The sequence below is a fragment of the Alternaria incomplexa genome (assembly GCF_024043165.1).
Source record: "Alternaria incomplexa strain BMP 0042 chromosome Unknown scaffold_5, whole genome shotgun sequence".
Lineage (NCBI taxonomy): Eukaryota > Fungi > Ascomycota > Dothideomycetes > Pleosporales > Pleosporaceae > Alternaria > Alternaria incomplexa.
Window position 1 is genome coordinate 476,522 of NW_026249854.1, and position 19,146 is coordinate 495,667.

Consider the following 19,146-nt stretch of genomic DNA (forward strand, 5'->3'; position numbering starts at 1 on the left):
CTGGGCGCCACGGTATTCCAGAAGGTGTAGATTGCAACTCGGAGCGCCACCAGGGCTTCTCACAATATACAATACTTCGTCTATGCATTGCGATGCTCGCTAGCCCTAGCAGTTGCAGCAACAGGGTAAGTACTTTTTACTTTGCGATTGGGCCGTTATCTGCCAGCTCACATCGGGCCTATGATACCTTGCAGTTCCACTCCGCTACTGCACGTTACCATGTCAATCTCGTCCTCGATTGCTCAACTACTCTATCTGTCATTCCAAGTATAGCAACCGACAATCACAGTCGCACCCAGAACCGGGTACTCAGCTACCCGACGGGCCGTCGCTGCTGCGATACGTTCCTCAACATCAGAGGCCCTGTCGCCTTACCATGACCTTGACTTGGAAATCCCTCGGCTTGACGAACCAGTAATTCGTCGTTTCCCAATCTGCAGCCTGCAGGTGGGGGGCGAGCGAAAAATCAAAGTCGCGCACCAGCATGGGGATTAGCTTGGACATCTCCAAGTGCGAGATGTGTCTTCCGATGCACGTTCGTGAGCCTAGACCAAACTGTTGCCACTTTTGTTAGCCGCTGTCCATCGTGAGAGAAAAGAGATGAAGGATTTGGTGAGGCTGGCTGAGATGGCGAAAGAGGCAATGGTGAACGAGTGGCGTTATGTTTGTGGAAACGACGACGCAGCGGTCGGCAGAAGCCGATCAAGGTGACATTCGGGTGCTACGACTTACCGGCATCCAGTTGCGGTCCATGAGACTAAGCTTTTCTTTATCGGAGCTGAGCCAGCGCTCAGGTCTGAACACGTCTGCGTCAGGGCCGAAAACAGATGTGTTGCGGTGAGCCACCCAGGAGTTGATTCCGACGATAGTCTACACAAGCAGTCAGCCTAGAGAGCGCGATTTGGCATGCACGGCAACTTACGCCCTCGGGAAAGAACTGATCACATATGCTCGCTCCTCCAGCGGGTACCACGCGCTCGAGTGGTAGGCCAGTAGCTGGGTGCATTCGCAGCGCCTCCTTCATGACGGCTTGAAGATACGGCATTTCCTGGCTTTCCTTGAATGTGATGTAGTGGCCAATCTTGCCTTCGCGCTGCCGCTCGTCGATCTCTTGACGCAGAGTCTCGAAGGTTTGCGGGAACTTGAGTAGGTAGTAGAGGATTGCGGAGAGACTGATTGCTGTAGTATCTGAACCAGCGACCATGTTCGAAACGCAGCCCATGCTGAGATGGTACATTGTAAACGCCTTGGGGTCATCTGCATTCTTCTTGAAGAATTTGGAAAGGAAGTCCATGCTTGTCTTGCCTTCCTCAATGCCATCGACGGGAATGGCTTTGGTCTGCTCCTTCTCGTGTTCCGCAATGCGCTCTTGCGTGAACTTCATGACATACGCCCTCCCAGTGCCTGTCGGACCAGCCAGCCAATTTCGGATGGGAAAGAGATATTTGTGCAGCCAGGAGAAGATGCCCGTAAAGGTAGCGTACCACAGGTGATCTTCGAGAGCCGCAATCACGCCACGGATATCCTCACCCCTATCCAAGAAGCCCAGTCGCTTCGAGTATGTGATCAATCCAATAACATCGAAGGCATAGCATTGCAGCCAATGCCCCATGTCGGCATATGCACCCGCACTCGCTACCTCCTGGAGGCGCTGGCTGAACAGGTCTGTGCACTCGTCGACGTACGGCTCGTAGCTGACGAGCGATGACATTGTGTATGCGCTTTGATATTGCCTCCGGTTCTCGCTGTGTCTTGGTATAGATTGGTCGGCGAAGAGGGACCACTGCGAGGGTGACGGGTTCTGCCAGGTTGCGTACCACGAAGACTTTGGAAATTTGGCGCCATGCCCGTAGACAGTTTTCTGAGCATCGGGAGAGGAGAGGGAGTATCGATTCGGACCGTAGCGGACTATTTCGCCTGTGGTAGTAGTGTAAGTATGGTATCGGGACAGATCAGGAACAGGCCGGCAGGGTCCAACTCACCATGCTTTCGATGCAGCTCGATGTTGTCCTGTTCAAAGCCTCCTCTTCTCACTCTCCAAAGATACCACAGGTCTGTGAATCGTGTTGCGGCTGGTCCAGGTACATTTCGCAATGGTGAAGATACATTTTTGAACAACGGAAAGAGGATGCGCGCGACAGCAGCTACGACAGCTGCGAAAGCAAGAACTTCGGAATGCATTTTGACAACCTCAGTCACAGATACAACAGCAGTCTAATCGCGATGTCCTCTTATAGCTTTCGCGACGCATTTCGCGCGATCTGCTACATGTTTAGGCTCGTCCGAAGGTTCGTTGTGCGGGGAAGCGATGACGCGCGGAGAAGGAGCGGATGGCGGGAGCGGGATGTGGAGCGGAGCCTAGCATGCTCGTACGAACATTGAACGGATTCTGGATATCTCACATCATTAGCGTTCGGCATATACTGGCCATTTCGGTGGTTGAGAGATGATACAGCGAACCGCGTTGTTGGGTGAATGGGATCGATGTGCAGACATCAAAGTCGTATAGCCGAGGTAAACGCGTCCTTGACACGAACTGCATCCGATGAAGAAGCACCACCATCCCACCATGTCAACACTAAAAGTATGCCTACGGGTTCTTCTATTTTCAGATGATCTGAATGTTCTACAGAAAGCTGGGGAACAATTAGGAGAATCAAGGTTCTCAGACTCACCAACCATCTGAGCCATTGCTGGATGCATCCTGCCCACTGATTGCATCGACACAATTTCTGTGTCGCGCGTCTACAAATATCCAAAGTTCCATTCTAGGTACAGGGCGTCATTGTATGCAACAGCATTTGTGTATTGGCCCAGACGGGTGGAACAGATACCACAGGGATTACTCTACACCCTCCTCCACATTCCGACTAGAACCCAGATCAGACAAAGGTCTTGGGGAAAACGCTCATCTATCGTGAGCACCGGGTTATTTGGAACCGAATACGTTGAGATTCCTACTTCGGCGGTCGCACTATCGGGAAGGTGCGACCGCGCAACTTTCAGTTCCAAAGCTCAGGTGGCTTCTTCATATCTACAGAGCCGAACTCGGTCTCCTCATCACAACCCTGAGGCTTCGTTCCGCAGCAACAAAGCAGTGACAGCGCTTTCCGGATACATTTAAACAGTCGACTATTTTTCCTCGGAAACCCATGGAGCTCGTACTGACCCGGTGACGTTTGTTCATGGCAGCAGCAGCAGCAGCAACATGCATCCAGATGGCTTCTATACCAGTAGCATATTTTACCTCGTGTGAAGCTGATATGCTAGTATACTTGCCGCATTCTTGTTTTTTGGTATTTCCTAGATGAAGGCTCCTTCCCCAGTGTGAGCACAGGCACGGAAGGTACTACCCAGACTTGCTGACACGCGATCACCAGTGGGGCCTTGGACCCAAGAGCCATGACAATCTATTCGGGTATGACAATGTTCCTAGCTTAACGTGTTTCCATGAGCGTCGAGCTGCAGTTTGGGTACTCAGGCGTAGGTTCTACAATGAGCAACTGATGACTGGTAACCAAATCAAAGCGCCAAAAGAATTCATGATCGCAAACGCAGTGAAAGGTATCCATTTTGTATCATGTACATACCTAGAAGGCAAGTTGCCACATGTCCGTCAAACGCTCGTTGTTCTCACCGAGCCCACCATGAATGATGACGCTGTCGTTGCCGCTCTCAGCCTTGACCACATCAGCATCAAACCAACCACGGGGGTCAGGAGTACCATCGCTGCCATCGGGTTGTAGTTGAGTCCACCACTTCTCGCTGATGTCATATATCCAGACGTCCTTCAACATCTTGCCTGCACCGGCATGACCGAGCGATGAAGGGTCATGTTCACCGAAGAGAGTAAGGAGCTTGTCTTTTCGAGCCAGCTTGACTGGCAGTAGAACACAAACACTACGAGCTTCAGGTCCATCGTTGCCATCCGCTTTGAATGTGTCAGTTGACCAAGTATTGTTGGCAAGATCGAAGACGTCGATACTACCACCCTGCTCCGTGGTTCCATCAAATCCATTCATCCTGTAAAGCTTGCCACCACTGTAAGCGATAGAAGTTCCTCCTCGATGCGGCGCCGGAGCGTCGGGGGCTTGTTTCCATGTACGTTCGTTGATGTTGAACATCCACAGATCTGAGAGACGGCCACTTGCGGGACATCCAGCATGGAGGAAGAAGGTGTCTTTGCCATCGCTAGTAGAGCAGTGATAACTGCGAGCTGGTGGATATGGCGCAGATGAATCAGCAGGCATGATCTTGGACCAGGCTGAGCTTGAGGGGTCGAAGCACCACACTGCGCCATCTTCCTCTATTGGAGCCATGTCGATGCCACCCCGACCAGAGAAAAGGTACATTTTCCCATTCAGTACAGCCGAAGCACTTCCAACGCGGGGAGTGGGCGCCGAAGAGACACCTTTCGTTTCCAAACGCTTTGCATCTGTGGCGTCGTTAGTGCTGTACCTTGATGGCCTCTTACAAAGAGGGGAAGTAATACCAGACTTGAGCGAGAAAATGTCGACTTTATCATCCAGCGGCTCCCTTGGCTTCACCTCACCACCGAAGATGCAGACATGATCGTCGATAACGGAGAGGACCTGGGAAGATCGGCGCAGACGTTCGTCGTCGAGAAGACGTTTCCAGGAACCTTTGAGCGTACTGATGGGCATCATAGGCATCGTTACAGTTTGCGAAATCTGAATTGGAACGGACAGCAATTGACTATGTCGAACTTGTAGTCCTAGGTTAGTGATATATAGCTCAGATCAAAATCGAGGATTGCGTCATGTGCGGGTGGTAATACACCTGCTGTTTGCAGTGACATGCCGGTGAATCTAGAAGTGGAGAAGGGGCTAATCAAATAGGGTTAGGCTCGAATGCAGGGATCGTCATCGCCCTAGCTCCTTCCAAAAGTTCGCGACCATCGCATTTGACGCGCGAACACATGCGCCTCAACACGCCATCATGAGGCTTCGACTGACGGTCCAGCGGAATGGCTTGCCTGCCGCCAACATACTCTGGAGCGTGCCCGAAACGAACAGCACGCAGGCATACACCATTACGCGTCTGCTCGAGGATGTCAACCACATTATCCCGCTAGAGGCCGAGCACTGGGGCCTGGAGCACTATGTCGTCGAGGTGGGCGGCTTCGAGTGCCTGCACTTTATGCCCGTCACGAATGCGCTCAAAGAAGACGATCATGTTTCGTACGTGATTCTAAAACCTCTACACTAACATCTGCTAACAGCCTACCAGCATCCGCCCACTCATGACTGCCGAAGTACGCGCGCGCACCCTCACCGGCCGTGATCAAATATCAGACGGAGGCCAACATCTCGTCGATGGCGTTCCCTTCGGTCGACCCTACCTGCGCCAACCAAATCGACCTGCTGTTCGCATACCTCCGCGCAAACGACGCCGACTGGACGATGGGCAGTCCGACGATGATACTGAAGCTGTGGGACTTCTAACGGAACATGGAGAACCATCCGAAGCGCGCGACGATGTTGCGGCGCTGAGCGGTCACAAAGGGTCGGGGAATAAAGCATCAAGGGCGCAACGGGTAGTCAAGTCGGTGCAGTTCGAGCAGCCCGAAATTGATGATTCGGACGACAGCGAGGAAGATGATGATGACTTTGCACCCGAAGAAGCAGAGGAGGAGGCGTCCTCTTCAGACGACTCGGACTCGGACTCAGACTCAGACTTAGATTCCGACTCAGAGGCAGACGCAATGGCAAAGGCAAAGTCGGACGCGTCGTCTAGTGCCTCAGATACTTCGGATTCAGATTCAGAGACAGACACCTCGAGCGATTCCGACTCCGACTCCGACGATAGCGACGCAAGCTCCCCGCCCGATGTCTTGTCTTCCAAAGACGGTTGCAAGACCAAAGCAGCCACAACGCATGTACCCCCCGGAGATGGACTCAAAGCTACAAAGCTGAGGAACTCGCGACGTACAAGAGCTAATCGTCTGCGTAGTCTCAAGGCGTCTGGCAAGCTTCCCGGAACCGCTACGTTCAGTGACCTGACCGCCTACGAAGACGGCAGGTATGGTCTGGATGAGGAAGAACCTCGACACACACAACCTTTTGCCAAATCCCAAGGCAAGAGAAAACGATTAGACGAAGATGAGCCGGCAGAGGAGGTCGCGGAAGACACGACAGAGCTGGAGCGAAGGAAACGGGACCTGATGGCGAGGTTCGGAGAAAGCACAGAAGCGACTGCACCAGCGGACGAGGCCATACAGCCAACGACTCCGGTCGCTGAGAAAGCCACTACTACCCTAGTGGAAGAAGAGCCACCGGCGAAGAAAGAGCCTACCTCCAGAAGACTGCGACCAGACACCCGCGCCATTGGTCGGATACTTGCTCGACAGGCTGGGCCTGTTCGGAAGACAAAAGCGAAGGCACCGACACCTGAGCCTGAAGAGTGGTCAAACCCCGATTTCTGGAAAACCCGAATCAACCTCTCGGCGTTTGAATGCTGGGAAGAGGACTTTGAGCTCAGCGCTCCGCCCTTCCCGTTTCAGCAGCACTGGGACCCAGCCAGCAAGCTTATGCATGACAAAGCTAGAAAAAAGAAGCAAAAGAGGCGGAGTAATGTGCAGCAGGAGGCAACACCAGTAGAAGAAGAGGAGGAAGAGAAGATCATCTTAGACTACGACGATGCCCCCACAACGAACGCCGACTCTGAGTCCATCAACGCAGCCGTCGAGGACCAGCTGCGCCAAGATCTTGCAATGGCTGCGCAGTCTGATCTGCCACCACTTCCTGAAGACATGAGCACCCTGCCAGATCTCACGTCGTCCGACATGAAGGCTGGTGCGGTCATCGCCTGCAAATTCTTTACCGTGAATCCCGTCACTGTTACACCCGAGATTAGCGGATACAAGACAGCTACTGTAGAGCAAGAAGGCGACTCAGGCCCTGGTGCGGGTACGATCCAGCTCAAGATTGCTTTGCGCGATCTCCCAAAGAGGGAGAAGAAGTTTGACAGCAAGGGCAATCGCATCTACAACGCGGCCGACGCTCTCCTCATGGAAGAGGACGACGAGGATGAGGGCTTGTGGGAAGGCTCATTTGGCGAGTTACTTGAAGCGAAGCTTGTGAAGGCTGCATAAGTGATACCACGAGGTATGTGTCGTTGCCTGGTCGACCATTCGTATGGTTATCGGCCACATGTAACACCCTCTATCTTACTTCATCGTGCATCTTTCAATATACCCAATTTCATCTACTTTTGACCTTTGGGTATGTGCACGGTCCGCGAATCCGAGTGTGGTGTCGCGAACTGAAGTTTGGTGAGGTTACCCCGCCGAACGTCATGCAAACCCCTCCAGGTCCAGAAGCTGCAGAGCTGACAGCCACCGGCACTACTCTCTTCCACGGGATGAGTTTCCCATGGCGAGCGTCTCATGTACACAGGGTCTTTGCCTGCGTTTGATGTTTTCTACGAGCTTTCGCCCGCGGTGTGACTTCCCTTCGGAGCAAGTTGCCCGCGCCCGCTATTCCTCGGCGCCCCCAATTCAGGGTCTTAGCTCCAAAATTGTAACTGCCGTGGCCCACTAGCTTCATGATTAGACGCGGACGGGTACGTTATGCCATGGAGGACCGACGAGGCCGTGTACGAATTTTCGGCAGATGCGTCCCGTCTCGTCATCTTATTGCTAAGCCTCTAGCCAAACTACAGCATCATTGTGTCTGACAGACAAACTATCGCATAGCAAAAACCACAACATCTCATGTAAGTCTTGACGCTGCGATAGTGGCACAGCATGCTAACCGTCGTACAGAACTAGACACAATGCCTCTTCCCACTGGTGTATATCGGGCCGACCACGTCGGCTCCTTCCTCCGCCCCAAAGCCGTCCTCGAAGCGCGTACAAAGGCAGCCAACGGTGAGATCACCGCCGACGAGCTCCGCAATGTCGAAGACGAACACATCAAATACGTCGCAAAGAAGCAAATAGAGAGCGGTCTCCGATCCATCACCGACGGCGAGTTCCGCCGCGCATACTTCCATCTAGACTTCCTCAAGCACGTCGAAGGTATCGAGGAGAAGGGTCAAGTGGGAAACATCAGGCACAAGGATGGCTTCTCGCCACCAACGCTGGTCGTAAAGGGAAAGCTGGCCCACCCCGAGGCCATTCAGGTCAAGGATTTCCAGTTCCTTGAGCAAGCGATCAAAGAGAATGGCGGCAAGGCGAGCACAAAAGTCGCCATCCCATCGCCAACAATGGTGCATTTCCGTGGTGGACGCGCCTCGATCGACATCTCCGCATACCCCGACCTTGATGTCTTCTTCGAGGACCTCGCGCGCGTATACCAGGAGGAACTAGACAGCCTGTACAAGGCCGGCTGCCGCTTCGTCCAACTCGACGACACCAACCTGGCCTACCTGTGCGACCCCGACATGCGCAAAGCCGCCGAGCAAGAACGCAACGAAGACCTCAGCACCCTCCCCCGCAAATACGCCGAGCTCATCAACAAGGCCATCGAGAAACGACCCGCAGACATGAAGATCGGCATCCACCTCTGCCGCGGCAACTACCGCTCCAAGTGGTTCGCCTCTGGCGGCTACGAGCCCGTCTCAGAAGTTCTCTTCAAGGAGCTCAACGTTGATGCCTACTTCCTCGAGTACGACGATGCGCGATCTGGCGACTTCTCCCCGCTGCGCCATCTGCCCGAGCACAAGGTCGTTGTGCTCGGTGTCATGAGCAGCAAGAAGAACACCCTAGACGACAAGGAGGAGATCATCAAGAGGCTACATGAGGCGGCTAAGGTTGCCCCCAAGGGTCTCGATCAGCTTTGCGTGAGCCACCAGTGTGGATTCAGCTCCACAGCTGAGGGTAACGAGTTGACGGAGGAGGAGCAATGGGCTAAGGTGAAGCTGAGTGTAGAGATTGCCAAGCAGGTCTGGGGCGATGACATTAGCAAGTAAGAAGAGTTTTGTTTCGGTTGGGGGAGTTTGCGGTGCTGGTACTGAGATGAAAGCATGAGTACGGTGTTGTGTAAAAGTGGTCTGATCAGGTCTCAACGACTGATCCATGTATGTATTATGAAGTAACGGTTCAACCCCAGTGAGATCAAATGTATCAAATATAACAACATTGCCGCGTCATCACATGTCAGTGACATAATGAACAGCTGAAACCAGGCGGCCTTTTGCTCTGCAGTTCGCAGATCTCGTGTTGAGCGTTTTACTCAACAGGGTGGTCTTGCTACCCAAACCACAAGCTGTCATGGATGTTGCCTCTGCTGTTTCAGTTCCCTTCTACCTCTACAGCATACTTCTGTATGTCGCTCTTGTAAACATCTCTAAACAACCCCGGAATATCAAAGAAACAGACCTCGAAATATTTCGGACCACGATACTCCTGTTCTCGGTGCACGCGACAAACGTGAAAGTGCGTTATCAGAGCATCGAGTAACACGTTGATATTGTCATAATAGGCGTCTTTTCTGCTCTTGTTTGCATGGCCGTCACGGCAAGCCTGAGGAAGTACGGCTGGTGTGAGAGGCCCACGTTTCTGGTAATTTCGACCGAGGTAGACATGCCAGAGCGGTAGCTTCCTCAATCTCTGGTATATCGACTTCCATGATCCGTCCGTTAAGGTCGCTTCCGTTGCCTCGAACCACACCAATTTCTCGGCGCGCTTGAGAAATCCTCGGAGTCGGCTACCACTTAGGTACAGATCGGAAAGCTCTAGTGACTGCAAATGCTCGTACGAGCGGGCCATCATGTGTGTAGAGAATAGACTTTCGCAGCCATGGCATATCCTAAGCTCAGGAACTTCGTTGCACCCTAGGAGTTGTAGGCGTTCAACACTAGTAGTGGCAGCAACAACTTTCAATACATCGGGATGGACCGGGCGCACATTCTTGATGAGAGCTCCAACTTCGCGACTCTTCGCAACATCTCTGCCGTATGCATTTGGTGTTAAGAAGACAGCTTTCTTGATCCAAGGTCGAAATTCCGACAATGAGTCTGCAAACAGCCGCCATTCGGGCTTCTGAGAGTTCTCCAGCCAGAGGTAGACATAGGCGACCTTCTCTGGAAACTGCGACAGCTGCAGTGCTCGCAGCACAGTTGTCTGTTCACTTACAATATGAGTCCCAAAGGGTAGCTCTAGCTCGATGAAAGAGTCCACGTCTTGATGCTGTCGGAAACATTGGGCGAGCATATGGGCGGCTTCACCGGACCTCACAAAGCTGTACTCGTCCTCGTGTAGCAGATACCATTCGTAGTCGCTTGTCGTCTTGGGTTTTTTGAGCGGGCATACAGTTATGCGCACCATTCGATTGCGGAGGGCGGGGATACGAGACAAGTGTAGGAAGAGAGTAAGCGACGACGGCTCGAGATCAAAGCAGCATTCCTGGAGGCCGTACCGAATACTTGCGTCGAACTCGGTCCTAGCGTAGATGGCTTTGCATGTCGATCGCAGCGATCCAAAGTCTCTGTTCTTGTATGAATACTTGTTGTTGTTGGTACCCGACGCTCGTCCGAGGAAGCGACACACTCGACTGAGAAGCTCTACTGGAAGCTCGATCAAGTCCATTTTGTCTTTTCGCTGGTGGTCTGATCAGACGATTGCCTATATGGTCTCCAGAGGGTAGGTCAAATGATGCTAGGTTGAGGGATTGTTTTATGTTGACCGAACGTAGAGAGCCAGAATTGCTGTAGTCCAGACGTTAAAAGCTGCCGCTGCCTAGGTGATAAAGCCTGTCCGTGCACCAACGATGACTACATGATTTGGTCGGACCACCAGTGAATATCGTCGACTATTCTGGAGTTGCTCTACGAGCTACGGTTATGAGGATGTAGCCTGCGCTCTCATATCTGTCTGCTAGCCGCGCACTGGTAACAGTACGCGAGCATGTATTAAAAGAATACGACTGAACCTAGAGAATACGCATTGTGTTCTTTGGGTGAATGTACAGAGGAATGAAGAGAGAAGGAGCACCCAAGGAGAGTGGAAGGGATGATGTCACCGCGCTAGGCCGGAAGAGAGTGTCGCTCTTGCTTCAGTTGCACTTGAGCAGGCATTCCTCCCACAAACTACTCCATACATCACCGAGACTAGATATGAAGACTTTGTTTATCGGTGCTTGTTTCGCTGGCTTCTCTTCAAGGACCCATGGCCCGAAGGATGTGTCCACCCGTCTCCCGGCGCTTCTATCGACGTCAGCAGCCAGATGTCCCGCAAGTGCACTGACGCTTGCTGAGTAATAAACAAAGAGAGATGTACCCGAGATGAGAGGTGTTAGAAGAGCGCTAGTGACAAGTTCCTACGACTTATATGCAGAGGCAAAGAATAGATGTAAAACACTCATATCGTGATGGTGGACTTTTGGACGAAAGTGAGTTTACATTGACTATGCGATCGACCGTAAAGCGCAACTATCAAACAGAAACATGGCCAACCATGTGGTAATGACTGTCCTGAGACCTTTGAAGGCTCTACAAATATTGCCCATCGTCATCGACATTCCTCCCCTACTCCATCCACAGAGTTCGTTCAGCTTCGAGACCTTTCCGCATAGTGATTATAGGGCTGAAACTCTATCTAAGCAGCAGCGACCATCTCGCGGCGGGCGAACCTGAGGCTCCTCTTCTTGAGGGCAAGGCCCTGGTACTTGTCGATGCAAATAGTAAGAGTTCCGGACAGGGCGCCTGCTTCATCCTTGAGATCGGCGGCGCGGGCCTCGAAGGTATCAATCAACATGAAGGCAATCGTCTGCGAAAGGCTGTTAGCGAGCAGACTCAAGGAATTACGTTGGAGTTCAACAGATAGTATCGGAGCGGGCGCTAGGCGTGAAAACTACAAGAGAGGAAAGACTTACATCAACGACCTGTTCGACCTGTCTGAGTACGGCCGCAACTGGCTGACCGATGAAAGGAACAGTCTGGAACAGACCAGCCTTGCCAATGAGGATGTTGAGGAGCGCTTGGTGAACACGGACAAACTGTTTCTCTGCGTAAGCTACATATAGATTTCAATGGGATCAGACAATACTAACCTCGCGGAAGGCCTCAAAGACAGCATCGGTAGAAGCACCTGCGGGCTCTTTGGGCATGCCCTGCATCTGGGCGATGGCGGTGGTGGCGGTCGTCACAATGTCCGAGAAGCCGAGGATGATTTTAGGAAACGGTCCCTGTCCGATCAAGACCAATGGGCCATTGACAAGGCTAATATCTTTAGCTGGTGCCTGTAGGGCCAGGCTCTTCTGCGTGATCGACTTGATGTTGGTGACAACCTCAGCGGGCGTGATAGCAGCCGAGATAGGCACGGAGAAGGCCAAGGCGGCGGTGAAGAAGTTGCGGAATGAGACCATGATTGCGGTGGGAAGAAGCTGTGAAAGCGGTTGTTGGTGGTAGATGGTAGAAGTGAGGAGTGATGATTGCAGATGAAGGTGTGCGATACCTTCTTTTCATGGGAGACTGCGGTGTCTTTATACTCGACGTGCGATGTAGCCAAGCTCGAGTCAACGGAGCAAATGCTTCCCGTAGTCCTGAACGACAACTAGATCCGCTGATCCTCCTGTACACCGCGTTGAGATGCCAATCAAGCCCATAACCCAGAAGGTGGGTGATGTAGCGTACACTACTGTCAAAAGAACAAAGTTTAATGACAAGTGAGGCTATGCACTACAACCCACTTTGCCTTGACCGAACACACTCAGATACTTGCATGTAGGCCTCTGAATCAGTTGGCAAAAGTTGCTTGCACGTTGATCATAAGAGATTATTGATAGGAGTATGGCATAAGTTGACACGTTGTATCGTATCGTGTTGAAACAGCTTTCAACTATCGTCGGTAGCCACTCTGCTCTCAGCATTGTGGTTGATGTTACCTCACAGTGATTATCGACAGGGTCTACCGAACTCGTCTCTGGCAGAGAGATCTGCCATGATCCATCGCCGAGTGGGGCTTTTGCGGCTGAATCTGCACATGGCATTGCGATCATCGATTTCCACTACTCTCATCTAATACATGATCAACAATTTACTCCCAGTGAATCAAGAGACGCCGTATTGGGTAGAGAGCACTAACCGATCTCAGGGCTAAGGGGCTCATGTCACTTCCCAACTTGCAGGGTGAGCTCAGACTACCCCAAGATTAGCCTTGCAGTAGCATAGTAGATCGCTACCTTCTGCGAACAAGGCTTCTTGTCGACGTGCCCGAGTTCAGCTGAGGTTGTTCAGTTAGTAGCTCTTTGTTGGCAAGCGGCGCCCCACTGGAAAGGATGTAGTAGCGGTATCTACGGGTCGGCGATCCTTCTGCGGGCGTAGCCGTCGAACATCAGTGCGATGATGCAGCCGCCCGACATGCAGAAGCAGGCACCTACGATCGTCCAGTCAGAAATCCCAGCAACGAAGTAGGGTCGCCGAGCCTTATGCAGATCTGCTTTTTCCGTGTCCGGAGCGGCCGCAACCAATGCCAAGTCACGTGGAGGCCTTTGTTGCCCCTCGTGTAGATGGCAATCTAGTCTCACAATGTACAACGGCATGCAGGTGACTACCTGGAAAAGGGAAATGCGACATGTTCGCTGCGTGGCGCGGTCCGCCAAAAGCAACACAAAGGGTCCGGCTGATGTGTTGTTGTTTCTTTTGTCCAAGTCAGGGCTCGGAATAATGCCGAGCCCGCTGAGTCGCGGACGCTCGCCGACACTAGCCGTACAGACAGCTCCTATACTTTGGCGAGGAGCTAGCTCCTGTGCTCTCATGGTAGCTCAACTTCGGCGACTTCGCTGCACAATTTCTGCTGATTTGTAGCGACCGGAATACTCAACACATGTCGATTAGGAAATGAGAGACATGGTAATAAGAGTGAATGTCCAGATAGGTATAAATCGGCCGATCCTTCCCAGATAGCTACGTCAGCTCAAAGTTTAGTGAGATCGTACCTTAGGCCAACACCATTAGCCGCAAAAACCACCGGTATATTGCCGGCGTACTTGATGTGATGCCAGCTTGTGCTTAACCACCAACTAATTGCAGAGGCTCATTTGCTGCGGGTATTCACTCGCGACCGTTGTGACCAACCCTGTAAGCTACCAAACTTCTAAATAGCCTCCATGAACAAAGCAACGAGAACGAAAAAGCACGTTGGCAATTTACACCAGTAGAAAGCACGATGTCGGGTGTTCCGTACTGTCTGCACTGCCATGTAACTTGCGCGTGCCTAGACGAAAGGCTCTGACACAGGACGCTAAACTCCACATCCTGACGCCACTGGGCAGAACTCACTTTGATGTTGTACTGAGTCGGGCTCAATACGCTGATTGATTCTTACTGGCTTCTTTCATGTACGAGCCAGTCTTTTGTGAAGTCGGCCGTACTTCTACAGACCTCCAAACGGACTACGGCCACGTACAGCAGTGAGTGGAAGACTTACCATGAACCTCAATTACAAGTGCGTGTGCATATAACATGTCTGGGTAGTCCTCAACTAGGCGCTCAGACTCCAACCCCATCATTAACGCACCAACAAACGTCAAGCAAAGACCATAAACGAGACAGTCCTCATCCATGTGACGGCGCCACATCGTCACCTCAATATCGAACTCCGCCAACAAGAATGCGATCCAGCTCTCGATCTCTCAGGTGTCAAGAAGTCGTGAGGCGCCTCCGCATGACAGCATCTACCATTATAGATGTTTGGTCGAGGCTAAGCTCCTAGTCCTCCAAGCAGAAAGGCACCTTCTACTTTCAGCCTCCCGTCCGTGTTTCTTTACTTTTTCGTTCTTCGCAATTACAGAGCGGGCTTTCGTAGCTCCTCTCGCTGCCGTCGGAGGGGTTGAACCGAGTTGCAAGCGCCTTGCTATAAGACATAGAAAAGCAAACACTGACAGACATGATGAAGGCTAGCCAAGACAACATCGGTTACCCTTAGGTCACTACAAGACAGCTGTCAGTGTGTAGCGCATACTTACGATGTTGTCACTGTTCTGAAATTGTTCCTATGTTGAGCAAGCGGTGCTACCGGAAGCCTTATTCCCAAGGTCGTTATTACATCCATATGCTCTTAGTAGAGCTTCCCCAAAATCTGAACGCCAGCATATTACATAGACTAAATGAAATTAACGCCCCCAGAACGAGGTCTGCATTCAATATGGCAGATGACCCATAGCCCTCATGCAGTCGGCAGACGTGCCAACAACGGTAGGACGTCTTTGAACCTCACTGGCTTGAGAAGGAACTCGTCAAAACCGCTATTCTTCGCTTGCTTTCGCGCTTTCTCGCTACCAAGACCCGTTAATGCGAAGATGTACGCCCGGGTACCTCTCTCTTCCTCTAGAGTGCCATCTAAACCATGTTTCGCAGCGTCATCGGACTGTCTTGGTATGCCTTTTTCCAGCAAACCGTGTTCGATTCCACGAATCTTTGATACGGCTTGGAAGCCATCCATAACTGGCATGCTGATGTCCATGAAGATGCAGTCATAGTTTGCTTTTGGGTCCCCTTGCTCAGTGGCGGTTCGATAGAGACGCACCGCTTCTGCGCCGTCGGTGGCACTGGAATACGGTACGCCGAGGCGTTTTGCAAAAGCGCATAGCATTTTTAGATTTATGGGGTTATCGTCTACCAAGAGCAGACGGTGGAATCGGCATGTCGGGCTGCTTGTAAGCGGGGTAGGTGGTTGTGTTGGTAATGGTGCTTGTAGAGCAGGACTTGTGGCGGCGTCGGCTCGTGTCACACGCTGCAACGATAAGCTGCGGTGTGGAAGTACTTTGGTTTGCGGGTCTGGCTCTAGCATTGTGTCGGCATGTTCTAACGGCTCTGTTGGCTCCATGTCAGGTCTGCTTCTGACTTCTATGGACGGCACTGCCTTCTCCTTGGTAGTGACATCCTTCATAGCCGAGATGAGTGCAGGTCCGAGCGAGTTTGCAGTGACTAGTACCGTGTGCATGGCCTTGCTAGTGCCAGATTCGGGAGGTGCGCCTTTAATATTGCGCAGGTCGACCATGACCGGGTAAGTCCCTCCCGTATACGTAGGGAACAATGTTTTCAAGTCGTACGTGAGTGTCGAAGAGATGGCATGGTGATCGATGAGGAGTACATCCAGAACCGGAAGTGTGTCTGTGGAAACAGTGGTGAACCTCATGCCGAAGCGATCCTGGCAGATATTTTGAACGGCCCGCTCCAGCGCTTCGGGAGGCGAATCGATAGAGGGGGCAAATTCTTTGCCTTGCTCTTCGGGTAGAGAGAGACTGAGCATACCGATTGCCTTTCCGCGTAGGCATTCGTGAGAGGAAACGTTCTCGCTACGTGGCGCATTTGGTGTCTGCGCCGTTTGACTAGCCGGAATGTTGATGATGATCTTCGTTCCCTTGCCCAAACGACTAGAGACTGATATAGTTCCGTGTAGTGACTCCACGATGCTCTTCACTAAGCTCAAACCTAGCCCAGTTCCTGGACTTAGTAGATTCTCCTGAGTGAAGGGTGTAAAGAGATGGTACTTGAGGAAATCCTCACTCATGCCTACACCCGTGTCGGTCACAGAAAGACTGATTTGTGACTGACTGTCATCGGCAGCCTCCATGAATGCTAGACCTACGTGAATGTAGCCCGACTTGGTATACTTCAATGCGTTGCTGACGACATTGAGTAAAATGCGCTTCCAAGCACCCTTGTCAATGACAAAGGTCCAATCACGGGCCTTTTCAATGCGTGTGGTGACGACGACAGGCTCGGTTTGTGCCGTTGCGGGCGATCCTGCCAACAAATCTTGACGCTCTTTATTAAGTCCAGAAGAGAGGCGCGAAGAATGGTCATGACCTACAGAAACAGTCCCAATGACATCTTCGACCATAGAAGCCAAGTCGACAGCTACTGCACCGTGATGAACGTGGGTGGTGGAACGAGGATCTCCATTTCCGCCTCTTTGTCCAACGCTGGCGCGGCTATTCACTTTGGAATATTCCAACAGATGGTCAAATGTATCGAGAAGAGTAACCGCACAAGACTCAATCATGGAGATCTCCGACATCAAACCAGATCCCTGGCAGTTTTCTTGGATCAGCTCAATGCTGGCCAAAATGCCATGCAAGGGACTTCGTAACTCGTGACTGATGGTCGAAACAAAGTCCGACTTGGAAAGTGTATTTTCGCATGCTTCTAAGCGAAAGACCTCAGCCATCAGTGAGTTACCGAAAGCTGTCAATGAATTGACATCGCCAGTATCAAGTGTTTTGCCGGTGTCAGATACCCAGGCTAGGCAGGTTGCGTAACAAGCTTCTCTTGAATAGTGAAACATAGGCAGGAATATTACGTAGCGGGTCTTTGGCAATAAACTGAAGAGATCATTCCATCTGTCATCCGCACCAGAGTCAAGTTCGCCATCGCAATCGTGTTGGAAGACCCCATGTTCATCGACTGCGAAGACATGCCCTCGAGGGTACTTGGCAGTCAAGCGCTGGATGAGCGACTGACGCAATTTCAGCTGTCCGGGGGCGTTATCTCTGTGGTAATAGGACAGAGGTACCGCAAAGAGATCGCATGTTGGCGAAGATGTATTGTCAGGAGACATGTCTCGTACCTGACAACCTTTGTTTCGGGTGCCAGTTGAAACGGTGTCAAAGAAGACTAGGCCATCCAGACCCATAGCATCGCCAATACTATCTGCGGCTTTCATGAAGAGAGTGTCGACTTGAGTAGCAAAGTCAGATTTGACCCGTTTTGAGACATTATCTTGGGGCGAAACGATAACAGATGCATCGCAAACAGGCAATGACTGAACATGGTCTGGCATGGTGACGCTTGCATTCGTGCCGTCGGATAGCTTCTTGTCAGGTTTTCTTCGCGAGGCGGCGCCAAAAACATCTAGGTCGAATTGGCTTGTGTGAGCTCCAGGGCGCACAGGGGCCACAGACCTTGGAACCATGTCATCTGAAGCTACGAAGCGGCGAAGACCATGCATCATCTCAGCAGATCGAGACTTACAAGCTTCGGCGCGTCGCATATCGAGGTATGCACTGATAGCCGAGGTAGTTTCGCGAAGAGTGCTCAGCGACTTGGGATGCAGAAAGTCCCGTTCTTTAGTGTCAACAACACAGTAGCTGCCCAATATGTGCCCAGACATTGCAAACAGCGGTATCTCGAGGTATGAAACCATGTGCGGGTAGCCAGCCACGAACGGGCGCTCGGCAAATGTGGGAACCTGGCGAAAGTCTTTTATGCAGAAATACGACTTGTCGGCAATGATATAGGGACTGTCCGGCATAGGCACTGGTTTGCCCTGGAAGATGCACATGGTGAATGGGCAGACGCCCCATTCGAGAGCGATTCGCGAAGTACCCAGCAAGAGCGGCTCGGCCGGGTCTGCACTCGAAAGCGACTGGTGCCTCGTCATCTCTGCGCATATGAATTGATTTCGATTATCAATGAGCGAAAGGAATGCGCGATCGCAGTCCATCTTGTGCACGCCATGCTGGACGAGGGCGTTGAGGGTTATGTCGCTGCTGGGGACTGGTTCGGACGGCGGTCCTTCTGGGATGTGGAAGGGGAACGACGCGGCAGAGAGATATCTAGGGCCGTGTTAGCAACAGGAATCGGCAATGTGACGTCGGCTGGCAATTCTCACGCGGCGATCTCGTATGCGCGTACCCGTTCGTGGTTATCGATAGCTGCGGGTGGCGTCGTGGTCGAGATGGGCGCGGTCGTAGCCATGGTCCATTACGTCACTCACATAGAATGAAGACTGCTGGTGCTGCGTGCGACGTTTGCGCGGGCCCCAGCAGTCTTCTGGGCTTTAGCAGGCAGTCTTGGCGTTAGTCAGCCAACACATAAACGGCCCGTAAAACCAAAGCTGCCATGCTCAAGCACGGCTTAATTTCTCGTCAAATTCATCGGATCGTGATGTCTCACAACAACGCTAGCCTAACACGGGTTCCGCGGCTGCATAGGGCTAGACGCTCAGAGACGCGTATTCGTCGCACACTTCAGTCAACTTCCTTCTCGTCCCGGGCTCCATAACACTGTGCCCAGCGTCGTCTATGAAGTGCAATCTGCTCTCCGGCCACTGCTTGTACAACTCCCAGGCTGTAACCGGCGGGCAGACAACATCGTACCTGCCCTGCACGATGGTCGTCGGAATGTTCCGGATCCGGTCCACGTTCTCCTTCCTCAACCTGCAGGACAAAGTCAGTA

The 19,146-nt window shown here is 52.1% G+C and overlaps 6 protein-coding genes across 6 annotated transcripts; 2 read left to right on the forward strand and 4 right to left on the reverse strand.

The window, feature by feature from the left end:
* Positions 1 to 354: 354 nt before the first annotated feature.
* J4E90_004075 (uncharacterized protein) lies at positions 355 to 2,181 on the reverse strand (the record flags this gene model as incomplete). Its single annotated transcript, XM_051433641.1, has 4 exons — positions 355 to 555; positions 733 to 870; positions 923 to 1,917; positions 1,983 to 2,181. The coding sequence occupies 4 exons, from the start codon at positions 2,179 to 2,181 to the stop codon at positions 355 to 357; spliced, it is 1,533 nt and encodes a 510-aa protein (XP_051292159.1).
* Positions 2,182 to 3,590: 1,409 nt separating this feature from the next.
* Positions 3,591 to 4,673, reverse strand: J4E90_004076 (uncharacterized protein; the record flags this gene model as incomplete). Its single annotated transcript, XM_051433642.1, has 2 exons — positions 3,591 to 4,435; positions 4,493 to 4,673. 2 exons carry the CDS (start codon positions 4,671 to 4,673, stop codon positions 3,591 to 3,593), a joined length of 1,026 nt encoding a protein of 341 aa, XP_051292160.1.
* A 286-nt stretch (positions 4,674 to 4,959) lies between these two features.
* Positions 4,960 to 7,114, forward strand: J4E90_004077 (uncharacterized protein; the record flags this gene model as incomplete). The annotated part of the gene is made up of 2 exons (XM_051433643.1): positions 4,960 to 5,201; positions 5,251 to 7,114. The coding sequence occupies 2 exons, from the start codon at positions 4,960 to 4,962 to the stop codon at positions 7,112 to 7,114; spliced, it is 2,106 nt and encodes a 701-aa protein (XP_051292161.1).
* A 520-nt stretch (positions 7,115 to 7,634) lies between these two features.
* On the forward strand, positions 7,635 to 8,934 carry J4E90_004078 (uncharacterized protein; the record flags this gene model as incomplete). Its single annotated transcript, XM_051433644.1, has 2 exons — positions 7,635 to 7,638; positions 7,787 to 8,934. The coding sequence occupies 2 exons, from the start codon at positions 7,635 to 7,637 to the stop codon at positions 8,932 to 8,934; spliced, it is 1,152 nt and encodes a 383-aa protein (XP_051292162.1).
* Positions 8,935 to 11,560: 2,626 nt separating this feature from the next.
* Positions 11,561 to 12,329, reverse strand: J4E90_004079 (uncharacterized protein; the record flags this gene model as incomplete). Its single annotated transcript, XM_051433645.1, has 3 exons — positions 11,561 to 11,731; positions 11,838 to 11,960; positions 12,015 to 12,329. 3 exons carry the CDS (start codon positions 12,327 to 12,329, stop codon positions 11,561 to 11,563), a joined length of 609 nt encoding a protein of 202 aa, XP_051292163.1.
* Positions 12,330 to 15,130: 2,801 nt separating this feature from the next.
* J4E90_004080 (uncharacterized protein) lies at positions 15,131 to 18,250 on the reverse strand (the record flags this gene model as incomplete). Its single annotated transcript, XM_051433646.1, has 1 exon — positions 15,131 to 18,250. One exon carries the CDS (start codon positions 18,248 to 18,250, stop codon positions 15,131 to 15,133), a length of 3,120 nt encoding a protein of 1,039 aa, XP_051292164.1.
* Positions 18,251 to 19,146: the final 896 nt, after the last annotated feature.